The 10,843-nt window shown below is 50.1% G+C and overlaps 1 protein-coding gene across 3 annotated transcripts; it reads left to right on the top strand.

Annotated features, from left to right (window-relative positions):
• Nucleotides 1-308: 308 nt before the first annotated feature.
• On the top strand, nt 309-10,725 carry LOC129550621 (serpin A3-3). Of its 3 annotated transcripts, XM_055418460.2 has the most exons (5): nt 309-512; nt 2,390-3,019; nt 5,057-5,327; nt 6,926-7,073; nt 8,128-10,720. In XM_055418460.2, exons 2-5 carry the CDS (start codon nt 2,407-2,409, stop codon nt 8,320-8,322), a joined length of 1,227 nt encoding a protein of 408 aa, XP_055274435.2. In that variant the 5' UTR covers nt 309-512; nt 2,390-2,406; the 3' UTR covers nt 8,323-10,720. The 3 variants fall into 3 exon arrangements, with proteins under 3 accessions (XP_055274435.2, XP_055274436.2, XP_055274432.2); XM_055418457.2 differs by lacking the exon at nt 309-512 and having other exon boundaries at nt 1,931-3,019; XM_055418461.2 differs by lacking the exons at nt 309-512; nt 6,926-7,073 and having other exon boundaries at nt 686-3,019; nt 8,128-10,725.
• Nucleotides 10,726-10,843: the final 118 nt, after the last annotated feature.

Below are 10,843 nucleotides of genomic sequence, written 5' to 3'. Positions count from 1 at the left end.
ACTTCAAAGAAAAGTGACGAATAGAGAAACACAACACAATGTTAACTTGGATTTCCCTGGGTGCTAGCGTTCTGGGAAATATTTTTCAAGCCCTTCTCTACATTTTCGGGGTTTCTCCATGATCCTTAAAAGGATATCAGACCAGGAATGAAACACTAATAAGAGTCAATAACTCTTTAAAAAGAACAATAATTTGGAGTAGTTTTCAATGATTCATTTGATGTTTTTTGAGTTGTCACATCTTCCTCAGTGAGTATTTCATAAACAAAAGAAAACTCTTAACTTCAAATACTTTTTTGTATGTTTATTTACTGGCTATTTTTTAACGGGAAAGAAATCTATTTCTGTAACTGGATTGTTTGCATAGACCTAATGAATCCTATTACCAGAAATGTTCATCTGCCCATTTCCAGTCTGTGGTCTCGTTCCCTCCTACATTTCGCAAGCCTGAGACAAGGTCTTTGCAGGATAAATAGATGAACAGTCACGAAACTCCTGAACCCAGGAAGACGGTGAGTTTGGGTCCGTTCTCTACGTCTCTCGCAGGCAGGTAATCCGAGATGCTCCCACACTGGGAGCCAAGGGACTCCTTTCCCGGGGTGGTTCTGGCCTCAGTCAGGAGTTGGTAGAACCTGAGCAGGAGGGAGGTGGGAGGACATGTGTCCGATGCTGGGAGGGTTCTGAAGACCAGGCCTCTGTCTGGATCTCAGTGTTCATCCTGCAAAGGGAGGGGCGTGCCACCAGGGCTTCTGGGAACATTTCTGCTTTTGAGTCTTTGGGGTTGTGATTCGAGCCAGCTGTGTCCCATCCAGCTGTGCATCCAGCGTCAGGTCAGAGCTCCCCTGAGGGCCCTGAGGTGCGTCTCCCTGCCTGGCACAGGGCGCTGCTCTCAGAGAGCCCTGGGGACGGAATGAGTGCACTGGGTCCATCTGGGTAGAGGGGTCTCCAGGGGCATTTCCTGCACTTCACTGTCCCTCCAGGGACCCCAGCCAAGTTAACAGTCAGGTGCGTCTGTCCGGCATTGAACAGACAGCCTTCTCAGAGGCAGAGGCAACCCTCCAAATAGAACACATGAAAAAGCACTATTCCTCCAAAATAGCTTCGGAAGGAAATGGTTAACTTGTTTGAGAAAACCATTGTATCACTCCTGAGTAAACTAACAGTTTAGCCAACGGATTCCCCAGGCTTGTGTGAAGGCCTTTCCCCTGGTCTCTGGAAAAGACTCAGCTCAGCCTCCTCCCCTCCACCCCCCTCCCCTACAGTCTCCTCCCCTCCTCTGCCTCCTGTCTCTCTCCCCTTCCCCCTCTCACCCCAGCACCCTCTCTCCTCTGAACCCTGAGACGAGTGGCAGAGGCTGCAGGGAAACAGCCCTCTTTGCTGAGGTCACCCAGTTTGACCTCAGTCTCTCCTGAGGCTTCTGGGCAGTAGCTCGGTCCTCTGTCCCCAGGGATCACAGTCTGGCTTGTAGAGCCCTAGAGAGAGTGGCCAGTGGAGGGGGTGACACGTCTGGAACTCCTCTTAGGAGCCCAGCAACTTCATCCTGTGTGTCACCTGAGACATTCCACACGTTGGACGAATGTGGGAACTGAGATCAGAGAGGGTCAGTCACTGCTCGTCACCACACAGCACTCACAAGGGGTCCAAACGAGATCCTCGACCAGGTCCCTGAGACTCTGCTCACCCTGCTTCTCCCCATCAGGAGGCCTTTCAGGTTCTTGTTGGAAACACCCTCCACGTGTCCACCTGGCAGGGACTGAGCAGAGCGCTCTACCCTCCTTGTTCTTTACACCAGCCCTCCTCAGGGCAGCCAGGCTCCAGCACGGCTCCCGCTGCCTGTGGCGGCCTCTCTCCTGAACCCTCTCTGTGACCAGGCACCTAGATGGGAAAGCCTCCCTAAGGTCATGCCCTTCTCCTCAGAGTTGGGGAGAGGTGCCGTGTGCACTGATCAGTGCAGGGCTCCTTCCTTGGGGGACAGAGAGGGGACACAGTGGGAAAGGAGCCCTGCTTCCTAGGCCCCTCTGATGGTGTCAGCTCCTGGGAGGGGGATGGTTTCTTACGGGACAGCACCTCACACCGGTCACCAGCTTCCCCACCCTGGAGCCAGGCACCCTAGGCTTCTCACCCCGACTCCTCCACTGCTTGCTGTGTGACCTTGGAAAAGACCCTTCCCTGCTCTGTGCCCCGTCTCTCCACTGGGGAAATTGGTAACAACCACACACTTGATCAAACCGTGAGAGGGAGTCCAGAACCTCCTTATGTGTATTGGGAGCCCAAGAAGCTTCGACCCCTGGGAGGTCACAGAGCAGCAGGGCAAGAGACCACAGGGGACAGTAGGTGGCGGTTGGGATGTCATCTAATACACAGAGACTTCAGGATCTTTGCTTTTCAGACACGAGGGCAGAAAGAATGTCTCCCCTCCTGGCTCTGGGGCTCCTGGTGGCTGGGCTCTGCTCCAGCGTCCACTGCCTCCCGGAGAACGTGGTGGTGAAGGAGCAACACAGAAGGGTGGGTGACCACACGTTAGCCTCCAGCAACACCGACTTCGCCTTCAGCCTCTACAAGCAGTTGGCTTTGGAGAACCCCAATAAGAATGTCATCTTCTCCCCGCTGAGCGTCTCCATAGCCTTGGGCTTCCTGTCTCTGGGGGCCCGTGGCTCCACCCTGACAGAGATCCTGGAAGGTCTCAAGTTCAACCTCACAGAGATCCAGGAGACAGAGATCCACCAGGGCTTCCAGCACCTCCTACAGATGCTCAATCGACCCAGCAACCAGCTGCAGCTGAGCTTGGGCAACGCCATGTTTGTGCAGGAGGAGCTGAAGCTGCTGGACAAGTTCATAGAAGATGCCCAGGTGCTGTACTCCTCCGAGGCCTTCTCCACCAACTTCAGGGATCCTGAAGCTGCCAAGAGTCTAATAAACGACTATGTGAAGAATAAAACCCAGGGGAAAATTGAGGAGCTGTTCAAGCACCTTTCCCCAAGAACAGTGTTGGTCCTGGTGAATTACATCTACTTTAAAGGTGGGTGTCCTGTTGAGTCAGAAGGAAACACACCTTTAGTTTTGTGTCTTCAGGGTTATTTCTATTTCAGCTCAGCCAACTGTGTTGCTGGGCATCATAGAAGGAGCTGTCATCGGTGAGGGGGGCTCGGGCACTAAGACCCTTCCCCATCACAGTCTTTGTCGATTTGAGGGTTTTCTAAATCACACTGTCATTGCAGCACACAAGGGCAGGGGAGCCATTAACCCTTTGTCTGAGCCACAGTGAAGCAAAAGTCGCTCAGTCAAATCTTTACAACTCCGTGGACTGTAGTCTGTCAGCCTCCTCTGTCCATGGGAATTCTCTAGGTCAGAATACTGGAGTGGGTAGCCATTCCCTTCTCTAGGGGATCTTCCCAACTCAGGGATCGAACCCAGGTCTCATGCATTGCAGGTGGATTCTTTACTGTCTGAGCCACAGGGAGCCTTTTTATTCTCAAACTTGCCTGGCTACCTAGAGGAAAGAACTTTCCTCTCAGGTCACTGCAGAGTGGCTGGGAACCCCAGCTTCTTTTAACACATGCAGGGAAGGCCACTGCTCCACACGCTGTGGGCTGTGTCTGACCTGGGCTCCCTCTAGGGGAACTTGGTCCCAGCAGGTGGAGGTGGGGCTCATGGCCGGTTTCCTGCTGTGACAGCCTCTGAGCAGCCTGGCCAACTCAAGGAACATCAGTTGTGCTCCGTTATGGATGGAGAAGCTTGGTAGGCTGCAGTCCATGGGGTCACTCAGTCAGACACGACTGAGCGACCTCACTTTCACTTTTCACTTTCACGCATTGGAGAAGGAAATGACAACCCACTCCAGTGTTCTTCCCTGGAGAATCCCAGGGATGGGGGAGCCCAGTGGGCTTCCGTCTATGGGGTCGCACAGAGTCGGACACGACTGAAGCGACTTAGCAGCAGCAGCAGCATAGCTATGAGGGTAGCACTGACAAGGTCAACCCCAGAGGGAAGCCTCAGGGAAGGACAACATCCGGGCCAGACTCTTTTCAAGAGTCAAGCTGGTCCAGAGCCCTGCCCCATTGGTAGAAACCCAACACTGCAAACCTCATCCTGGAAACTCATAAGGGGCAGAGTGAAGGCAGAAAGATATCATACACGGAGCCAGCAGTGCAAAAGGGACACGGAATAAAGACACGAAGAATGATCATTGAGCTAGGGGTTGGTCAGGTGTCTAAGGGACACCAGCTGGAGGGGACATGTTCGCTCTGAACTGGGGACTCCTGGTAGAACCCTGGGTAGCCCTCCTGGATCTGTATTTTCCTCTGTAAATGAAGGCACAGGTTCCCTGTTCTCTGGAAAATTGTTAATAATCCAGGGCAGATCGACTATGTTTCTTCCTTGACTTTTCTGTGTTCTCATCTCCTGCCATGCTGACCTGTCCCAGGACTTTCTCCTCCCCAAGGGGACCCTCACCAGCCCAGCTTTCCCTCTCCTCCTGTCTCTAACCATGGGGACACAAGCAGGGGTGGAAACAAAGCAGAAGCTGGGGTGGATATATACTCCATGAAGCCCAATGGCTCTAATCTCCCCAGGAAGCCAACTCCCTGACACTAAGGTCTCCATCTTCCTTGGGGGATACCCAAGCCCCCTCCTCTGCTGACTCTGCCCTGCCCTCCGGGTCCCCATGTGACTCCTGCTCCAGCTGGGCTCACAAGGCTGTGGGGACGTGTGTCCTCCCTACAAAGCCAACGACTAACGCCTGGTCACTAACATGTCCCCTTGAAGGACCAGGTGGTCCCATATCTCCCCAGGCCCAGCCTCATCCCCATCTCTCCCTTGCCCTCCACATTCCTGTTGACTTCGCCTGAAGCACAGTTAACCAGCTTGGTTTAATGCTCCCCTTCCCAACCCTGACCTGCAGAGTTTACCCCACCCCCATGGACGTACCCACCTGCCCAGGTGTATGGTCACACCGAGCAGGCTGCTGGCGTGGGCAGGGTCTTCCCCGCTCAGGGACCAGGGCCGAGGAGGGAGAGACTTGCACTCACAGACTCTTGACCTGTCCCCCCGCCTCCAGCCCAGTGGAAGACCCGCTTTGACCCCAAAGACACTGAGCAGGCAGAGTTCCACGTGAGCGAGAACAAGACGGTGGAGGTGCCTATGATGACCCTTGACCTGAAAACCCCTTACTTCCGGGACGAGGAGCTGGGCTGCACGCTGGTGGAGCTCACGTACACCAGCAACGACAGTGCCCTCTTCATCCTTCCCGACGAGGGCAAAATGCAGGACCTGGAAGCCAAGCTGATCCCAGAGACGCTGACGCGGTGGCGAGAATCACTGTACCCCAGGTGACTGTCCCCAGGACCCAGAGCTGTGGGTTCACCTGCCTTCTCGGTCCATCCCCCTCTTCCTGGACTCCTGACCCCCAGCAACAGGGCCTTATTAATGTCCGGGGTCGGGGCAGAGGTGGGAGAGCCCATCCCGCGATGACCTTGCCCTTTGCTGCCTGCCTGGCTCAGGGCTTAAATCCTTCTGTAAGATGATGACGTCTGAGAGGGTGGGAGCTGAGGGCTCGCCTCACACTAAGAGGGGCTGAGTCATGAGGACTCAACGTGATGCCCAGCACTCATGTTCTCCTCCCCACGCTCCTCCTTTTGAAGGTATAAGCGTTGCAGAAATCAATATTCAAGAAACCAAGCACCACACTCAGAGAGTTGAAGAACTCAGGTTTATTATGCCAGTCGGCCCAGAGGAGTTAACACTCTTAGCTCTGAGCCCTGAACAAAGGGGTTACAGAGTTCTTATAGAGAGACTGTAGCAGACTATAGTGGAGAACACTAGCTGTTAACACGCTGGTTTAATCTGAGGGATTTTGCGTGCATGGGAAGAGCAGTCAAGATGGGGTGCAGGATGCCTGGCCTTTGCATGGACAGGCAGCATTAAGCAGGTTTGCAGGGGCTGGGCAATTGCAAAAAGCTGAACAAGGGAGAATGAGATAAGCTCCAGTTCCTAGTGTTCAAAGTCCCCACTTTCTGAGACCACGTGACCTACGAGATCCAGGCATTGGAAGAAGCAAGCTGAGTTACAGAGGCAGAACGAACAGGAGGTTATGTAAAATTTTAATTTTTCCTCTTCAGACGGTTGAATCGAATCAGGTGAGGGCTTGGTGTGACGGGCTCTGACGACCATATTCGCACTGTCTTTCCGTGTAGTGCTTCATTCCTTCCTTCGCCCAGGCAGCACCGGTTGACTAGGTTAACTGAGGACACACTGTGCCTCAGGGACTACCTGAGACCCTGTGGTCGGTCAGCAAATAACTCCTCTGCCCTCGTGGCACTCCTAATTGCGGGACACAGACTGGAAATAAACACAAATTCTTTGTCAGGTTGAGAGGGGACCAACGGGGAGGTGGGGAGAAGAAAGCACAGTGAAAGGGTGAAGAAAGCCGTATCCAGGGGTAGTCTGTGATCGTAAATAGGGTGGCCCTCAGGTGTTGCTTGCAGTGAGAGACTGAGCCTTCTGGGTGTGTTGGGAAAAAGCACTTCTGGCCAAGGGAACAACCAGGGCAAAGCCTCTGAGGCAGGAGCGAACCTGGTGTGGTTGAGGATTAGTGAGGCCAGAGCAGGAGAGCAGAGGGAGTGAGAGGGGAAGCTGGGCGAGGTCGGGGTCCCCGCGGGGGTGGACTCAGGTAACTCGGGGCCTTGCAGCCTCCTTAACCTCCCCCTGCCCTGGTGACTGCTGGCATGTTTAACTGCTGCAGATTGGAATGGATAAGTAACAAAATAAGGGGATTTAGCCCGAGGGGTCTAGAAACTGAGAAAAGGAGTCCTTATTCCAGGGAGAAGGGGGTTGGTTAAGAGGAATCCTTGGAAGACCATACTGTGAGGTGGGAAAAGGTGGACATCTTTTCAAGCAGGTGTGCAAACTTATTTTTCATGTTTTCTAGTCGAATACATGAACTCTACCTGCCAAAATTTTCCATCAAAAGCGACTATGAGCTGAAAGACATCCTCTCCCAACTGGGTATTAGGAAAATGTTTGCTGACGCTGACCTGTCAGGACTCACGGGGGCTGGGGACCTGGTAGTCTCCCAGGTGAGTCTTAAGTTTGGACAATTCATCCTCCCATAAGAGAGTGAAACGTGGAGGCCAGACAGATGGCAGGTCCCCTTGAATTTGCAAAATAACTGCGCTTTCTGTAACTCAGTCTCCCTCCCTGGGACTCCCCAAGCCCAGGAGAGCTGGGTGACAATCAGGGTGACATCAGGTCCCACCTTCTCTGAATTATAAAGTGACACAGAAGCCTGTCATTGGGAAGGACCCGGAGTGGAAACAGCCGTGGACCCTTTGTCAGGCTCCATCTTTCACTGCCTGTAGAGGGGAATGATCACATTTCTGCATCCCCCAACTTTTCATCTTTAAAGGGAGCATATAGTTGTTGGTTCCTGTTTGGTGCCTAGCGGAGCAGGTAAGAGGTTATAGTTACTAACAAGGTCTCTAAAGCAACCGTGATGAAATGCACTAAGAGCACGCGAGAAGAACACCCAGTGTCCTGGTGCTGTGATCTAGAGGCAGAGAAGTCAGAGTGAGTGGTGGGGGGGGGTGGCTGGGCAGCCCTGCAGTCTCCCCTGCACCCACCTGCCAGAGGACCTGGTACAGGAGACACAGGTGCTGTGGGCCTCGTGGTCCAGGGGTGGGAAGCCAATCCTAGGCAAGGTAGCTGAGGGCTCAGGGACGTGTCAGCGGGGGCAGGAGAGGAGCAGAAAGCAGTGCTCGCCCATCAGTTGTTTCGACATGGAGGGACTGTGGACAGTTGGCTGCAAGAAAAATGCCTTGGCCTGGCCCCTCCCCCTATCCTAGGGGGTCTTTGGAGGTGGCACAGTCTCTGGGTTAGGAGAGCGAGTCCCTGTTCTTTGCCTCTCTGATGCCGGGCACATCGCTCACAGCCTTGCCTTCAGTTTGCACTTCTGTGTATCACAACTATGCAAACCAGTTGACAGTTTGTTGGGAGGACAAATAAATAGAACAGACGAATGGCAGTGACAGGCCAGCGGCAGGTGGGCGAATGTCAGTCCCCTTAGAGATGCTAGGTGACTGCTCACCTCTGCCTACCTGGTCTCTGGTGGGTACTGCTCTGGTGTTCCCACAGGTGGTCCACGGCGCTGCGCTGGACGTGGACGAGGAGGGCACGGAAGGAGCTGCTGCCACGGGAATCGGCATAGAAAAACTGGCCTTTTCGAGAACCACTGTGCGTTTTGACAGGCCCTTCTTGATTGCCGTAGTTCTCAAAGACACCCAGAGCATCATCTTTTTGGGGAAAGTCACCAACCCCAATCAAGCCTAGAGCTCCCCTCTGAGCTGTGGGTGCCCTCCCTTAAGAGCGGGGTGCCCAGGTCCCTGGGTGTAGCCTGGCCCCTGGGCACTGAGGATCCACCCTGCCTGTCCCCACCTGCTCACCTCTGGGGAGGTGACAGTGACTCTGCTGGGGTTCTACCTGCACAGGGATTCTGTGTCCTCTGGGTCACCTCCTGCTGTGAGGCTACACCCTTCATGGGAGCTTGGCTTATGACCTTTCAAATGTCGTGATGGCTACTTCATTATGGCTAGATCAGTTTTAAATGATAAATCTATTTAATAAAATGAATTAATAGAACTTTCCACTTTAATGCAACATGAACAGAAAAGTTAATATATGTGCTCAGCAGATAGAATGTTTGCAAAACGTTCACTATGGAGCATCCACTTCACGCTGAGGATGCATTACGTATTGGGTAACAAAGCACAGTCTCTCCCTGAAGGATTTTTTAGTTTTAGTAGTCTGAAAATTTCAGACATTACAAAAGCAGAGAGGATGACATAACCTCACATCCATATCAGCAGCTTCAGTCATTCTCAACGTGGGGCCAATAGAATTATTCCCTACCTCCTAACCCCTTTCCTCTTTTGGGTTTGTTTTGTAGCAAATCTTACATATCTTGTTATTTTAACTATAAGAATTTTTTAAAATACTTAAAATGGCATATCACACTTAAAAGTAAACATATTCTTTAATATTATCCAATATCAAGTTATTACTCCCCTACGTGGTGCCTAAACTTAAATTTTTTTTTCTGAATTAGGATGCATTGTAGACGCAGGGTCTGCGCATGGCATTTAATTACTTTATCTCTAAGTCTCTCTGTATTGAAGTGAACTTCATATAACAAAATGAACCACTTTAACATGAAAAATTCAGTGGTGATTGGCACACTGACAATGCTGTACAACTATCACTTCTTTTTAGCTTCTGATGGTTTTAATCACCCCCAAATGAAACCCCATATCCATTAAGCTCTCACTGCCCGTTACAAGCTTTCCCCAGGACCCGGTACCTACTAATACAAATTTGTGTATCTCTGGATTTAACATCTCAATATTTTATATAAAGGGAATGATACAATATGTGGCCTTTGGTGACCGACTTCTTTCCCTTAGCCTGATAGTTTCAAGATTCATCCACACGGCCTGTGTTTCAGTATTTTATTTCCTTTTCATCTGGTGGCTCAGATGGTAAATAATCAGTCTGCAGTGTGGGAGACCTGGGTTTGATCCCTGGGTTGGGATGGTCTCCTGGAGGAGGAGGGCATGGCAACCCCCTGCAGTATTCTTGCCTGGAGAATCTCACGGACAGAGGGAGACTGGTGGGTTACAATTCATGGGGTTGCAAAGAGTCGGACACAGTGAAGCAACTTAGCAGGCATGCATGCAAGGTCATTCGACATTTACTTCTTCGAAGAACCTCCAAACCCTTTTCTAGAGCAACTGCACCACTTTACTTCTTCACCAGCAATGTACAAGGGGTCCAATTTCTCCATATTCTTGAAACATATGCTGTTGATTTTCTATTATTATTATTATTAATACAGCCTTCTTAGATTTGAGTTAATGTCTTCTTGCGGTTTTGGTTTCCCTGAGGATGGTGAGCATGTGTTCAGTGCTTAGTAGTCACCTGTGTATCTTTTCTGAAAAAATGTCTATTAAAGTCCTTTTTCCACTTTTTCATTGGATTTTTGTCTCTTATTATTGAGCTGTAAATATTCCTTAAATATTCTAGATGCAATTACCTTGTCAGATGTATGATTTGCAAATATTTTCTCTCTTTTTGTAGGTTTTCTTTTCACTCTCTTGACAGTTGACTTGTGATGCACAAAATTTTCAATTTGATGAAGTCCAATTTACCTATTTTTGTTGTTACTGCTAATGCTTTTGGTGTCAGATCTAAGAATCTATTGCAAATCCAAGATCATAAAAATTTACTTCTATGATGTATTCTAAGAGTGTTATCTGTTTAGCATTTACACTTAGGTCTTTGATCCATTTTGACTGGTTTTATATATGGTGTGAACCATCACCCTGACCCACTCTATTTTCAAAGAAATATATTACAATGTGTTTTAATTGACACTTTAATATCTGTGCCCATTACAATATTTAAAGCTTCTTAAAAGCTGGTATCCTGATATTTGTACACCATTGAATTCTCAGCAGGTCTACATGGATTACACATAGTGGGGACTCAATGAATATTTGGTAAATAAATAAGTGGGTGAGTGAGTGAGTACATCACTCTAATTTTAGTCACAGAAAGGTATTATTGATATGACTGGCATAGATCTTCTAACTTTCTATTTGTTTTATATTTGATCCATCTGTATTCTGGTGTTTTTTTTTTTCTTTTTCTCTTGCGGTATTTTTGGATTATTTGAGGAGTTTTCATGTTTTTGTTGTACCCAACTGTTGGATTAAAACCTGTACTTCTTAGTTTGTGTATTTTTTCAGTGTATTGAGAATATACGATAAATCTTTAACTCATCAATATGTATCTG

This window comes from Moschus berezovskii, chromosome 21, assembly GCF_049115385.1.
Source record: "Moschus berezovskii isolate FMDL1 chromosome 21, NW_MosBer_1.0, whole genome shotgun sequence".
Taxonomy (NCBI): domain Eukaryota; kingdom Metazoa; phylum Chordata; class Mammalia; order Artiodactyla; family Moschidae; genus Moschus; species Moschus berezovskii.
This window is presented reverse-complemented; position numbering and strand designations above follow the sequence as displayed.